This window comes from Ovis aries, chromosome 7 (genome assembly GCF_016772045.2).
Source record: "Ovis aries strain OAR_USU_Benz2616 breed Rambouillet chromosome 7, ARS-UI_Ramb_v3.0, whole genome shotgun sequence".
NCBI lineage: Eukaryota > Metazoa > Chordata > Mammalia > Artiodactyla > Bovidae > Ovis > Ovis aries.
This window is the reverse complement of record NC_056060.1, coordinates 10,384,373-10,400,609: the sequence shown is the minus strand read 5'-3', so window position 1 is coordinate 10,400,609 and position 16,237 is coordinate 10,384,373. Positions and strand designations below refer to the sequence as shown.

General features: G+C 38.3%; 1 protein-coding gene across 4 annotated transcripts in view; it reads left to right on the top strand.

The window, feature by feature from the left end:
* Positions 1-16,237, top strand: part of HOMER1 (homer scaffold protein 1) — a 163,433-nt gene that overhangs the window by 130,147 nt on the left and 17,049 nt on the right. For all 4 annotated transcript variants that reach the window (XM_060418526.1, XM_060418525.1, XM_004010210.5 and 1 more), the window contains exons 6-8: positions 4,040-4,196; positions 8,179-8,289; positions 8,902-8,982. In XM_060418526.1, the coding sequence (XP_060274509.1) occupies positions 4,040-4,196; positions 8,179-8,289; positions 8,902-8,982 (349 nt within the window). The remainder of the gene's footprint in view (positions 1-4,039; positions 4,197-8,178; positions 8,290-8,901; positions 8,983-16,237) is intronic.

The window sequence follows — 16,237 nt, the reverse complement described above, 5'->3', positions numbered from 1 at the left end:
TTCTAGCATTTCTTCATGCATAGAGTTGGGATTTGATTGCTAGAAGGTTTTCTTACTGTTTCTGCTCCTCCCTCAGCTTTTGGTCCTTTCTGTGTACCTTTGCCTCAGAGGGGGTCTGTCTCTTGACCTCCCCCCAGCAGATGGCTGCTATCAGCTTGGTGGTAGTGGATAGGTTAAGATTCTCAATTTTCCTTATCCACTCAATCTTGGGCAGGCACTGAATCCCAGGGTATCAGGATAGGGTTTTCTCAGTGATCCTGTCCCTACAAGTAGCAGATGAATTCAGCCTTGTATTAGTCTTATGCAGGAGTTTCCTGCCCCTTCCCCCAAGATTGGAGAACTCTGATGGTCTCAGACTATTTTTGTCCTTTTCACGGGCTGTCTTGGGGTTTTATTCTCCTACTTTTCCCCTAGCCACCACAGGTCTTCATCTGTGACTGGGAGGGTGATGGTAGCAAGATTTTCTCGCCTTCTCCCATGGCTTAAGGCTTTGTTTCCATAGAGGAAAAGGGTCCTGACCGTGCTTTGTGGCTTTTCCACAGAGATAGCCTCTTCCTTCACCCAAGGATCCCTGGGACTTCTGTCACTGTGGGGTTCAGGGCCCAGCAGAGTGGCCCAGGGATGCATTCTGGCTCACTAGCCTGGAAGCTCTCCAGACCTCATCCTTCTGCGTTTTTATGAAGGCTCCATTACACAGGCATAATGGATTAAACCATTGGCCATTGGTGTTGCCGGTCCCTCGTCCCTCCCTAGTAATCTAGGATTGAGACTGAAAGTTCCAACTCTTTTCACGTGGTTGGTTCCCTTAGCATTCAGTCCCCTCATCTTTAGGGCATCCCCCCAAGTCACCTCATTAACATAAACTCAGCTGTGGCTGAACAGGGCTTATTTATGAATAAATAACAAGACGCATTTCACCTTTATGGCTCTGGATCAGTTTCAGAAACTAAGGACAGAAGACCACATATCATTAAAAAGATACTCCCATTGCTCTTCCTGCTTAGGAAATTCAAAGGGTTTGGGGGAACTATTGAGCTAGGAACCAGAGACAAAACTAAAATATATGTTTATTATGAATCACATTACTTTAGATACATAATGTGTTTAAGCTATACATAGTGTTAGTTTGTTTGCTCAGGCTGCCCTAACAAATACCACAGGCTAACCCCGGGAGTTGGTGATGGACAGAGAGGCCTGCGTGCTGCGATTCATGGGGTCGCAAAGAGTCGGGCACGACTGAGCGACTGAACTGAACTGAACTGAGGATGTTTTAAACAGGAGACATTTATTTTCTATAGGCTGGGAGTCTGAGAACAAGTTGTTGACGGCGTTGTTTCTTGAGACCTGTCCTTGACTTGCAGGGGGCTGCTTGCAGGTGGCTTCTTCCAGTGTCTTCACATGACCTTCCTCTCTGCGTGTTTGTGTTCATCTCCTTTTATAAGGACACCAGTCATATTGGATTAAGGATCACCCTAATTGCCCCATTTAATATAACTACCTCTTTTCAGACCCTGTCTCCATACTCGTATTTTGGGAGTTAGTATACTGGGAGTTAGTACTTCAACATATTCATTCATGAGTGGACACAGTTCAGCCCAGAATGCAAAATATTGAAAAAAAAAAAAAACAAAACCGTGGGAAATGTAGAACTTTCTGTGATGATAAACAGTTTTGTATTTTTGCTTTCCTGTATGGTGGCCACTAGTCTCCTGTGACTATTGAGTATACGAAATGTACCCAAGGGGACTGAGAAGCTGAATTTTTTACTCTATTTGGTTTTGAGCACTTTACATTTAAATGGCCACATGCAGCTAGCTAGTGACTAACATTTGGACAGTACAGATCTTAACTAATGTCTTCATTTGACATACACAGAACTGAAGATCAAAACAGTTGAGAGACTGATCTGATATCACACAAATAATGATTGAAATAATTGCAAAGTCGGCTGAGTTTTCACATTCTTAATGGGTTTTTCTACCTACAGATTGTAAAATAAAACCTAGAGAAATAAAATGTAAAACACTCCCATTTTTGTTCTTTTTCCCTTCATAAAGACAGGATAATCTTAGGTTACAACTGAGAAGTTTTCAACATATGTGTTTTAGAAATATTCAGGATCATTTTCTCTGCTCTTTAATTTTTAAGAGGTTTGATACTTGCATATATCAAGTGTTTAAATTAGTTTAATAAGACTTTTGTTGTCAGATTGTAAAGTCTATTTAAATAAAACTAATGTCTGTAGTGGAAAAATTGGTAGATGGTTTAAAAAATCCATATTCAGTTAAGGAAAACGAATCAGTGGATACTTTATCAGAAAATCTGAATCTGAAAAATCATTCCACAAAAGAAGAAATGGGAAGTGCTTTCTCTTTAAAGATAGAAATGGGTTGTTGAATTAATGTGTGTTAGTAGCTCAGTTGTGTCTGGCTCTTTGTGACCCCATGGACTGTAGCCTGCCTGGCTCCTCTGCCCATGGAATTCTCCAGGCAGGAATACTGGAGCAGGTTGCCATTTCCTTCTCCAGGGGATCTTCCCAACCCAGGGTTGAACCCGGGTCTTCTGTATTGCAGGCTAATTCTTTACTCTTTGAGCCACCAGGGGAGCCCTGTTCAATCAATAACTTGTTTGATTTTGTCCTTTCATGTTTGATGAAATTTTTTCTGTAAACTTCGGAAAAAATGTTAAGTTTTCATTTAGAACTAATTTTAGTTAGGAGGGGGTTCAAAAGGGAGGGGATATATGTATACCGATCACTGATTCATGCTGAGGTTTGACAGAAAACAACAAAATTCTGTAAAGCAATTATCCTTCAATTAAAAATAAATAAAATTTTAAAAGATGAATAAATAAAACTAATTTTAGAATTACAGAAAAATTGCAAAAACTGCACAAAGAATTTCCATATACCCTCACCCAGCTTACCTTCATGTTAGCATTTTACATAACCATAATATAATTTTCAAAACCAAGAAATTAACATTGATACAATATTACTAACTAAACTACAGATCTTGGTTTTCACCAATGTCCCTTTTATGTTCTAGGAACCCATCTGGATCCCACATTGTATTTGATTATCTCTTCTAAGTCTCCTCCATTCTGTTTCTCAGACTTACCTTTTCTTGACACTTTCGAAATGCGCCAATCAGTTTTTTTGTAGAATGTTCCTCAGTTTGGGTTGATATGTTTTTTCAAAATTGGAATGATGGTTATGCATTTTTGGAAAGAATGACACAGAAATGATCTACTGATATGTATTCTTACTGGTGATGAGCTTTAGAAATATTGATGATTGAAACGATGCTTTCTTTTATACTACATATATTAAGATTACTATAAAATATCAATCCACCGAAACATTTGCTCTGTGATGCAAATAACTTCTCAAAAGCTAAAATTCTGATTAAAGAAAGCTATTATCATTACTCGTTAGTTAATGGGATGAGGTTAGTAGAATTTCACTAATAGGAGGAAGTTGTTCAATAAGGAGAAAGAGAAACCACCTTTTTTTCTTTGAAATTAGGTAATTCTTTCTTCATTGGAAAGTTAAGAAAGGAATTATTGAGAGGGACCTTCTCACTTAACAGAATTGTGTTTGTAATAGAAAATTGTCTTTGTTGAGATGCTTAACTCTGGGTAACTTAACAAGTAGAACATAAAATCAGGAAAAAGGGATTGGTTTAGTTTTGTTCTATAAGTGACACTGGAATTCTATCAGAGTTGTTAGTACCAAGTTCAGTTTACTGCAGCAGATTTTTATATTGGGGGCATTTAAAAACTCTGAATAAGATAAAATAAATCCACTTGATTTATTTATTAAATAAATAAATCAATTTCAAAATAAATACTTATATTTATTTATTTGATAGGTTTTATTCACTAGGAGCATTTAAATGAAATATTTGTGTTTTTATTCTTTGTGGGTAGTCTTTAAAACATTTTTTAATTATAAACCAAATCTTAGGACTGAGTACTGCTGTCTCTTTAAAGTAACAACAATCAGTGTAATGGGAGGAATTTTCTTCTTTTACTTTAGTTCAGCAATCAGCAAACACTGGGAGGCTGAACTGGCCACCCTCAAAGGAAACAACGCCAAACTCACTGCAGCCCTGCTGGAGTCTACTGCCAATGTGAAACAATGGAAGCAGCAGCTTGCCGCATATCAGGAGGAGGCAGAGCGGCTGCACAAGCGGGTAGGTGCAGGGCCGCTATCCGTAAGGCCAGCAGGCTTTCTTACTTTACGTGCGGATTCAGCACAGGGGCCTCTTCTGGAGAGTTTTGTTGGTTATCAAAACATATGTATGGGTTGGATTATACGTGGGTTTATTGCTTAAGCAAACAATTTTCTGCAGTTTCCTGAGAATGAAGGAATTTGGACAGCTTTGGAGTCCAAACACCCAATTTCACATTCCTGTTGTGTCACTTGTTAGCTGTCTGACCTTTGGTGACTTATTCCCCTCTTTCTGCTCAGTATTCTTATCTGTAAAATAGGAACAATAATATAGACTCTGTACAATTCCTGAGAAAATTGAGATACAGAACTGACATGTAATTACACTGAAGCAATTATAATGCTTTTAGTATTTTACTTTATTTCTTAAAGAACAATTTGAAAAATACAGGTAGAAAAGTCTTTATAAAAGTTAAAGATAATAACTTTAATTAGAAATATGGGGCAATAATACAAATATGGGGCAGTAAAAGAAAAATTAGTATCAAGAGACCAAAGAATTTCTTATAAAGAATTTTTTAATCCAGAGTATATACATTCACCCAACAGGAAGCCAATGACACTAGTTTCTGTTTTTAAAAATGATTTTAAAGAAGTGAACTCCTTCCTAGACATTAGGAAATGGGCTTAGTATCAGAGCAGACTTTGAGGAGTATAATAAGACCAGGATGACAGGGGAGGTAAGATTGAAGTTTATAAATAGAGACAGGAGGGAGAGTAAGAACCTGAGTAAATACCTTTCTATCCTAAGTTTAAACTTAATTCATGAGGGGAAGAGGGAAGTTGTTGTTTAATGAGGATAGTGTCCCGTCTTGCAAGATGAAAAGCTCTGGAGATCTATTTCACAGCAGTGTGAATATACTTAGTGCCACCAAAGTGAAGGTGAAGTCGCTCAGTCATGTCCAACTCTTTGCGACCCCATGGACTGCAGCCTACCAGGCTCCTCCATCCATGGGATTTTCCAGGCAAGAGTACTGGAGTGGGGTGCCATTTCTTTCTCCAGCGGATCTTCCCGACCCAGGGACTGAACCTCTGTCTCCAAATACCACCGACCTGTATGTTTAAAAATGGTTTAGAGGATAAATTTTTACTGTGTTTTTCTTTGTGTGTGTGTTTTAACCACAATTTAAAAAAACACAACTTAGGATAATTGACTTATAATCAAAAAAAAACATTCATTGGGGAACTATCCTTTTTATGTATTCCCTGACCCTGAGAGTTTTTTGCTTTAAGTACTCAATTGAATTTTAAAGGATTTACGAAACAAAGTATTTTTATTTACTCACATAATTTCCAGTGCTCTTCTTTCCTTCCTATAGATCTGAATTTCCATCAGGTATCATTCCTCTTCATTCTGAGTAACCTTCTTTTGGATTTTTTTGTACTTCAAGTGCACTGGCAACAAATTCTCCCAGCTTTTGTATATATGTATGTGTATAGATAGAGAGATTTTTAGCTTTACTACAGGTTGTGTTTTCCTATTTCTTCATATGTCTAGTCATTTTTTAAAAATATAAACTTATTTATTTTAATTGGAGGTTAATTATTTTACAGTATTGTGTTGGTTTTGCCATACATCAACATGAACCCACCGCAGGTATACACGTGTTCCCCATCCTGAACCCCCCTCACCTTCCTCCCCGTACCATCCCTCTGGGTTGTCCTAGTGCACCAGCCCCGAGCATCATGGTAAATGAGATGATGTTATAGAGCCCGTAGATTCTGTTATCTGCCTCTGAGTGTTCAGTGTTCATTTTTGTTTGAGCAAGCAGTGAAATTACTGAGCAAGCGTGTCGCCATCCCTTAGTATCTGATGGGGACTGGTTCTAGTGCCCCACCCCCTGCCCCACCTCACAGGAAGTAAAATCCAGGAATGCTCAAGTTCCTTATGTCGAGTGGCATAACACAGTCATCCCTATGTATCCATAGGTTCCCCATCCACCATGAGTATAGAGGGCTGGCTGTACTTTGAAGTTTTGAAGGTGTAAACTTCTGCTTTAGCATTTGGTTTATTTCCATTTTGTTCTTAATTCAAGGGGATTTTTTGAGTCCTTGGAAATCTTTATTTCTAAGCCGTAATCCTCCTGGGGTTTCAGTGGGAAGCTTGAAGTGCTTACTAAGAAACCTAATTTGGTGTTGACGCTAACCTCAAAGTGTCTTCTTAGTGGTGAGCACTACCACACCTTAATGCTTTTTCATTCTTCCAGCATTTCTCCCAACACGCCCGAACCCCTGTGATTCCTACTTTTACACGTTTACTTCAGAAATCAGCCAAAGATTGGAGGGATGTCTGTATGCTTTTTAAGAGGTCTTTTTTTCATACAGTTCCCTGAATTTCAATTTGCTTCAGTTGTTCTGAGGCATCCCCAACTCCTCAGACTTCTTTGGAAAAATAAGAGCTCAGATTTTTGCTTGCATTCTAGTCAGGCAGTGTGGCCGAACTGCACAGCGCCTTCAGGCAAAAAGACGTGTAAATGTGTGTCTCAGTATGGTGCTTCCTTTCGGTCTTTTGCCCAATTTGGTCACTCACCAGGGCCTTCTAATAGTTGATGTTTACATTTTGCCCATGGTTTTGTTACTGAGTGAAAGTTAATCCAGTAAAAAATATTAGACAATAGGGGAAAATTCCCAAGATTTTTGAACAGATGTTCAGTGTTGTGGACCAGAAGACAGGAAATCCTGAGCACTGAGGAGATAGAAATGGCTTTCTAGAGAAAGGCATTCTAAGCTCAGTATTGGGGGGTTGGTTAGTTCTGAATGGTTTTCAAAGGTAAGAGAAGACATTCTAGTTAAATCAACAAGATGGGTATTAGCATGGTTTGTTGAATGTTCATACGTACTAGGTGTCTTGAGCAATGAGATATTTACATGGTTTGCAGCTAGCTTTTGGGGGACTGAGAGGTTAGATTTGATGCTGTGAGAAAGAGGAGCCGTTGAGAGGCTTTTAGTGGGGCAGTCACACAGTGAAAGATGGGTGTTAGCAGTTTTCAGAAGACATAAAAATAGACAAAGGATATAATTAGGTGCAGGGGCAGGCCATTGGTTTTGCTTCCACCTGTATAACAGGGGTCTGTGCAAGGCTATTAGAGCATGAATAGAAACCAAGAAAATGCTATGAGAGAGTGACAGAATGTGGTGTTGATCCACCATTTGGAAAATGCAAGGGAGAGAGATTTGCTGTTTCCTTAATAGTCTACAATTTAGTGTATGCTAACCAATCAAAATGTATGAGCCCCTGACATGTAGAGGATTTTGATAAGGTGTGTGTTTTTATGTTGACTTCTGTCTGTTTTGACTGATTTTGGATGGCATAGCTTTAGAGACAGTGCCCTTCTCTGTTCTTTAAAAAAATAGCAAGTGCCCATTAAAAGAAGTTAAGTTGCTGTCTGGGCCCTCAGTAAATTTGTACTGGATAGAGAACTCTTCTCCTTTGCTGTAAGAGACCCTACTGATGTGAAGATAGTCTAGTATCAAGTGATTTAAGTTGTATTTTAAGCATATCTTTTCTTCCAGATCCCTTTACATTTCAGAAGTGTATTTGAATATTTTCTCACTTCGGCAAGGCCAGTTTTCAGAACCCATATTTAATTTAAAGGCTACAGATGGAGGGCAGATGGCTGGTTTTGAATTTGTTTTCAGAAAACGTTTTTAAATAAGACTTTTATTATAGGGGTTTTCTACTGTCATTAATCACTTAATTTAAGTTTTCCTAACCTTTTCATGACCAAGTCTAGCTATCTTCTTTGGTCTTTTTCCTAAGTCCTAAATTGATATTTTTAAAGGATCAATTCTGCTCATTCTACCCTGTCTTAATATTTCTCCAAGTTAATTTTCATATATTGATTCAAAATTCGTTATACACCTATGAAGGACTTCCTGTATGTCTTCAGCAAGGAATCCTGTGAAATTGTCACAATTTGGTTTATGTTCTTATTTGGTTTTAGGTGACTGAGCTTGAATGTGTTAGTAGCCAAGCCAATGCCGTGCATACCCATAAGACAGAATTAAATCAGACAATACAAGAGCTGGAGGAGACCCTGAAGGTGAAGGAAGAGGTAACTGGCTACTTCTCACTCATCTGCAATCTCACGAAAATATGTGGACAGTATTGGGGTCTGTCTCTGATTTAAGGGTATTTCATGCAGTGAGGTTGTGGGGTGTTTTTAGGATGAAATTTTTCTGAGTGATGCTAAGCTTGTTCTCATTTTCCCCATCGCTGTGTCTGTTGTTATGAACTATGGTGAGGCAGTCAGACTGAGATACTGCCTCTTTTCTTCTGTATGAGAGTTGCATTCATACAATCAACAGAAAACCATTAGAAGTTAAATGAATTTTACAAGCTGTTGCTTTTTCTAGTTTCCAGTCAAAAGATTTAATACCTCAGAAAAGAGTTATATCCACAAAGCTTGAAGCAATCTTAAAATGTTCAGATTGCTGTTTCTAAGCAGTGCTGTACCAAAGCCACCGTGTTGACTTGCTTCAGATTATTCTGTGCTAGACAGCATATCCATTAAGATGAATTTACCCCTTGCATTCAGTATAATGGAAATTTTTTAAACACCCTTTTTCTAAGGACTGGGACAGTAATTTCGGGGAAAAATAAGGCCTTCTCTTTCCTTGATATAGTTACAATAATGTTGTTAAAAATATTTCACTACTTTTTCCAGGAAATAGAAAGATTAAAACAAGAAATTGATAATGCCAGAGAACTACAAGAACAGAGGGACTCTTTGACTCAGAAACTACAGGTGAGCTGTATTAAAATTTGTATTCATTTCTGCATAGAAAGTCATCAATCTTTCTTTCATATAGTAATGACTTTTTTCCTTCAACTCAGTTTTGAAGGCTTTTAGTCATTTTTCTTTTCTGGGACTTCTGATTCATGCCTGATGGTTGGCTTTTCAAAAAGTACTTGATTCATCTAAGTAGCTTACCATAATAGATGGTCATTTATAAATTCTTTGTCTTTAGTAAAATTATTTTTAAAAATGTCTGCTTTTAACATAAAAAGTGCTCTGAACTTAAAGAAAATGTCTCAAATGGAGTATATTCAAGTAGTTTAGGAATTCTGTTCATCTTTTTTCACAGTGAACTAATATATGGATTACAGCAGTAGTTGTGCCCTAAGGGAAATCAAGGCAGTGTTCCTTTCTTTGCTCTGATTAATTTTACTCACTTTTCTCTGCATAAATAGCATGCTTCCTGACTCTTAATTCACATACATGTATCCTGTGTCACTGGTAGTCGGCCACAGTCAGGGAAGATTTTTTTCAAAATTATAGCCAGACTCTCCTCTTGTCAGCCCAGATGCTTTTCTTATACCTCCTAGCCTCAAGAAGAGTTAGGACCACTTAACTCTTGGAGTTAAGGTTTGGAGTAGAAACAAATATAAATATGTATAGAGTGAGGAATTGGGGACAAAAATTGGTAAGTGGGACCTGGAAACCTAGGATTGGAAGGAGTACCTAGATTGTAACAAGAACAACCAATATTTATTGAGTGCTTACTGTGTACCAGACACCACTTCACTTATGCATTTAATCCATGTAACAGTCATATGAGGAAACTAAGGCTTAGATGAGTTAACTTGTTCTACCTGTTTAAATGAGCACAAACTCTGACAGTAGAGACATTTCATGAACCAAATAAGTTCTTCATATGAAATATTCCCCTTTTTCTCTCATCACTGACTTTCAGCAGTCTAGGAAAATGAAGTTGCTTGTTTTGATCTGCCCTATTAAATATTGTTTCTCTATTTTAACTGTCTGTGTAGATGAGTGGTTCTTAACTAGGAGTAGTTTTGTGCCCCAGGGAGCATACATCTATGTCGGGAGACAGTTTTGATTTTTACAGCTTAGATGGTGGAATTGATCTCTAGTAGGTTGGTGCTTCCCAGGTGGTAAAGAATCTGCCTGCTTATTCAGGAGACACAAAAGAGGTAGGTTCTGTCCCTGGGTCAGGAAGATCCTCTGGAGAAGGAAACAGCAACCCACTCCAGTATTCTTGCCTGGAGAATTCCATGGGCAGAGGAGTCTGGCAGGCTGCAGTCCATGGGGTCACAAAGAGTTGGACACAACTGAGCATACACACAGGTTGTAGCCAGTGTTGTTACTGCACACTGAATTATCCAGCCCCAAGTTTCAAGAGTGCCAAACTTGAGAAACACTTGGTGTAGAATTAAAATAAGAAACATATGCTCAGGGCTGGAACAAATGGTGGAAATGCAGGCTAGTTTTGTCTTTGGGTTTGGTTTGGCACCCATTGTTTAATTACTTGCTTTGATATAGGTGGTTGCTAAGCATTTACACGATGGGGCTTCCCTGGTGGCTCATTGGTAAAGAATTCGCCTGCAGTGCAGAAGACTGCCTGCCCCTGCAGGAGACAGAGGTTCGATCTTTGGGTAGGGAAGATCCCTGGAGAACGAAATGGCAATCCACTCCAGTATTCTTGCCTGGGAAACTCCATGGACAGAGGAGCCCAGTGGGCTACAGTCCATGGGGTCACAAGAGTTGGACACCACTTAGGAACTTCACCACCACCAAGCACTTGGATACATTAGCTCTAACTCTTACAGTAACAGGTGTGGTATCTCCATTTTTCAAAGAAAAAGCAGCAGTTCAGAGGTGTTGACAAGTTTAATTAAGGCATTTAGCTAGAAAATAGTGAAGACTGGATTTGTTTCAATTCCAAAATCTCTATTCTGTCTATATTACTACACCATTTCAGCAGGCAGGCTTCCAAGCCCTCCCTAACTATTTTTGGGGAAATTTTTTCCAGTTATGTATACATTTATATTGTCTCAGAGAAAGCAAGAAATGATTTATTCATATCAAACTTCTAAATGTGTTTCATCATCAATCGAGCAGTAATTGAATTTTACAGCTGGCACCTAGAATTGTGACTATCAGTTCTTACCTGTTTTTTCATTGAATATCAGAAATACTTATCAAGACAGTCTACCTGGAATAGGACAGAGAAGCTTTCAGAAAACCTAAGGGTGAATTCTAAAAGGCCAAACCACCGAAATAACCTGTATGTTTTTTCTAGTTGGAAGAAAGTTTCTCCTTTATGGCCTAGTCCCTCCTACCTAAACATCTACATGTCAAAAGTTCCATCACTCTTGAACCTCCATTCTTAAATTCAGTCCAAAAAATTGGGATCATTAGTTTATGAAATGGTAGAGGAACTTTGAAATTGCAATGCATGGGTTTGGATTGTAGCTATGAATTTGGATAAAAAACATAGTTTGAAAAAATTTTAAGTAGTTTTGATATGATTTTTTTTTAGTTTGCAAGTAGTTTTTTTCTTTAAATATCAATGTAACATATGCTCATTGTAAAAAATTTAGAAAAATGTAACTTAACAGAAAAAAAAAAAAACATACTCCCATCATCCTAAGGCAAAATGTTGAGAATTTCCTTCCTTCAGTGTTTTTGTGGATAACTTTTCTTTATGTGAGACATATAGATATCAATTTTTTTGTTGCTTTCCTAACAATGTTATGTCATAAGCTGCATGTCATATGGCTATATAGTATTCTCCTCCATAGGTGTGCCATAATTTTCCTCCAACATTTTTACAGGGATGGTCATTTGTTTTCAACATTAGTTGTAATACTGTTATAATGTATCTTTCAACATAAACCTTGCCTTTCTCATTATTTCTTTGAGATGAACTTTTAAAGAATTACTTGGTGTCAATGTTTTGAAATTACTTATGCTGAGAAACTAATGTCTGGAACAACAGGATACCCGCTGGATATTAGTCTCCTCTCATTTTTGCTTCTGATAGGGAACAAGGGGAACTTATTATTTTTTTAGTATTACCTTTTTTTTTATTACAAGTTTTAAATATGTTTATTGTCGTCTTTTTGTATCTTGAAGGCACGAAGTGCATTTTTACCTTAATAGTATATGGCATATGCTTGCCTGGAGTTCTAAGTCCCCAGATCTTCAAATGGGCTGGTTTCTAATGTAATTAAGACTTGGCTTACATGTTCATTTCACTGATTTCCCTATTTAAGCACTAGTCTGCAGGCCTCCCCACCACCCACTGCTCTGTGTGATATTACCCGGTCTTATTTTCCTTGTAGCAATTATCACTGAATGAAATCATCTCTTTTTTTTAAATTTATTTAAAAATTTTTTATTTTGAAGTAATTTCACATGGGAAAGTTGCAAGCATAATGTACCTTTCACCTATATCACCAGATGTTAACATTTTTGCCATATTCGTTATCATCTTATCATGATGGAATTCTCTCTGTATTTGTTTTTTTTCTAAATGGCTGACAATAAGTTCCAAATATGATATCCCTTTACCTCTAAACACTTTAATGTATATTTTCTTTTTCTTACATATAATTTTTAAAGACAATTTTAAATCAAGTATAGTTGATTTACAGTGTTATGTTAGTTTCTGCTTACGGCAAAGTGAGTCAGGTATATGTACACATATACCCACTATTTTTTAGATTCTTTTCCCATATAGGTCATTATAGAGTATTGAGTAGAGTTCCCTGTGCTTTACAGTTGTTCAGTTGCTCTGCTGCTGCTAAGTCACTTCAGTCGTGTCCGACTCTGTGCGACCCCATAGACGGCAGCCCACCAGGCTCCCCCGTCCCTGGGATTCTCCAGGCAAGAACACTGGAGTGGGTTGCCATTTCCTTCTCCAATGCATGAAAGTGAAAAGTGAAAGTGAAGTCGCTCAGTTGTGTCCAACCCTCAGCGACCCCATGGACTGCAGCCTTCCAGGCTCCTCCGTCCATGGGATTTTCCAGGCAAGAGTACTGGAGTGGGGTGCCATTGCCTTCTCCGTTCAGTTGCTCAGTCATGTCCAACTCTCTGTGACCCCATGGACTACAGCATGCCAGGCCTCCCTGTCCATCACCAACTCCCAGAGTTTGCTCAAATTCATGTCCATTGAGTCGGTGATGCCATCCAGCCATCTCATCCTCCGTCGTCCCCTCCTCCTCCTTCCTTCAATCTTTCCCACCATCAGCGTCTTTTCCCACTAGTGAGTCGACTCTTTGCATCAGCTGGCCAGAATTTTGGAGTTTCAGCTTCAACATCAGTCCTTCCAATGAATATTCAGGGTTGATTTCCTTTAGGATTGACTGGTTTGATCTCCTTGCAGTCCAAGGGACTCTCAAGAGTCTTCTTATTAGCTCTCTCTTTTATATAGAGTAGTGTGTGTAAGTCAGTCCCAATCTCCCAATTTATCTTTTCCCCTTTGGTAACCGTAAGTCTGTTTTCTACATCTGTGACTCTATTTCTGTTTTGAAAATAAGTTCATTTGTACCCTTTTTTTAGAACTCTGGGTATAAGCGATACCATATAATATTTGACTTCACTTAGTATGACAACCTCTTCAATGTGTATTTTCTAAGAATAGAACAGTCTCTTACATAACCATCAAAATCAAGACATTATCTAAAGACTTTATTCTAATTCTCATAATTGTGCTCTTTATAACAGAATATTAAAAATTGTTTTTCTGGTCTAGGAATCATTCCAGGATCACAAGTTGCATTTAGTTGTCATATCTATTTATTTTGATGTTAAATTGTCCCAGATTTGGCAAGGGGGAACCTTTTTAATCCTGCTTCTGTGTCCTTTTGATGTGACCCTATCATTTTTTAAAGAACTTCATGTTTTAACTCAACTAGATATTCTAGGTTCATCTTGTATTTCTCAGTTCCAGCCTTGAAATTAGCTATTTCTTCAGAAAAAAATTTCCTTTTAGTAAAGTTTGGTGTTTATAAACCAGGTTCTGGGCATTAAATATACTTTTTGCTACTGAGATGTCATTGTGTCTAGGCCCTCTTAATTATCAGAGCTAGAAATATGCACATATCACATTATGTCCATTATAATAACTATACTGAAAAAAAACCCACCCTGAAACCATATCAATACCTCCCATTGCAGTCCAGTACTATGGAGCTCATTTAAGCCTTCCCCAGTTTCCTGTTTTTAACTCTGTTCCCCAATATTAAGAAACCATAATACGTTTACTTGCTTGCTTAAGAAGTGAAGTGAAAGTTGCTCAGTCATGTCTGACTCTTTGTGACCCCATGGGCTATACAGTCCATGGAATTCTCCAGGCCAGAATACTGGAGTAGTAGCTGTTCCCTTCTCCAGGGGAATCTTCCCAACCCAGGGATCAAACCCAGGTCTCCCGCATTGCAGGTGGATTCTTACCAGCTGAGCCACCAGGGAAGCCCAAGAATACTGGAGTGGGTAGCCTATCCCTTCTCCAGGGCATCTTCCCAACCCAGGAATTGAACCGGGGTCTCCTCATTGCAGGCAGATTCTTTACCAGCTGAGCTACCAGGGAAGCTCTTTTGTTTAAGAAAGTAGTTTCTAATTCATACTACTGTCAAAACAACAAAAGCGCAATCCTACTGACGGATGAGTATTCTTTTTGTTTTTAACTTGTGTTCAAAAGTTAATTAGATTCTTTCACTCTCCCTCGTCAATTGGTTAGTTATTCATTTAAAGTACATTTATGTTCATCTGTATCTTATTATATTCCATTTTAGTTCTTCCCCATTCTTCTTTGTGTTGTATTTGTGTGCATTTACTGAGCATTTGGGGCTTCCCAGGTGGCACTAGTGGTAAAGAACCCATCTGCCAAGACAGGAGTTGTAAGGGACGCAGGTTCAGTCCCTCGGTTAGGAAGATCCCCTGAAGAAGGAAATACTGGAAACCCACTCCAGTATTCTTGCCTGGAGAATCCCAGGGACAGAGGAGTCTGGCGGGTTACAGTCCATACAGTCACAAAGAGTCAGACGCAACTGAAGTGCTTTAGTGTGCAGACACTGAGCATGTGAAGCATGGTTCTAAAAGTCAGAACTATTCATATCTTTCTAGAAGTGTCATCTTGTCCAATCCAGTCTAGCCCCATTCCCATCTGCCCCGTGGGTAACCAGTCTCATTATCTGATTTATTCTTTCTGTGTTTCTTTTTACACAGATGAACAGATACGTCTGTTCGTTTTATTCCCTCCCTTTTTTTCTTACACAAATGGTAACATACTCTAGTCACTCTTAACCCTTACACACTGTTTTTTTAATAATGTAAGGTATGTCCTGGAAATCACTCTGTCAGTTCATAGAGATCTTGTTCATTCTTTGTTTGGCTGTGTAGTACTTCATTGATATGTGTGATAGTTTTTTCCAAACACACTCCTTTATGTGGCTATGTAGGTTGTCTCCAGTGTCCTGAGAGTACTATAGTGCGTAATCTTGTCCATAGGTATTTTGTTATTGTTGGAGGTGTATCTATAGGGTAGATGCTTAGAAGCAAGGTTTCCAAGTGAGAAGGTCATACTGTCACGTTCTTCTCCATAATGGGTGTTGCTAGTTTTCCCTCATATCATCAGCATGTGTGTGCCCGTTTCTCACAGCCTCATCGACAAAATGTGTTCTCAGACTTCTTATCTTTTGGCAATATATGTTAGATGAGAAACGATAGTTTTAATTGGTGTATCTCATATTCTAAGTGAGATTAAACATCTTTCATAAGCTTAGAGGCCATTTCAGTATCTTTTTGTACCTGTATAGATTGTGTATTCATGTCTTTAGCCCTTTCGCTATAGAATTTTTATCCTTCGTTGAAAAATTTTCTAGAGTTATTTATATATCTGCAGTTATATCTTACAGATATTTTCTCCCAGTTTGCCAGTGTTTTTTGACTTTGCTTAAGATAGTGGTGTTGTTTTACGCAGTGTCAAATAAATCATTCTTTTCTTGCATTGCCCTGTTGTTGTTGTGCAGTTGCTAAGTCGTGTCCAACATTTTGCAACCCGATGTACCACAATACACCAGGCATCCCTGTCCTTCACCATCTCCTGTAATTTACACTGATTCAAGGTGGATTTAGAAAAGGCAGAGGAACCAGAGATCAAATTGCCAACATCTGTTGGATCATAGAGAAAGAAAGAATTCCAGAAAAACACTACTGCTTCATTCCCTATGCTAAAGCCTTTGACTGTGTAGAT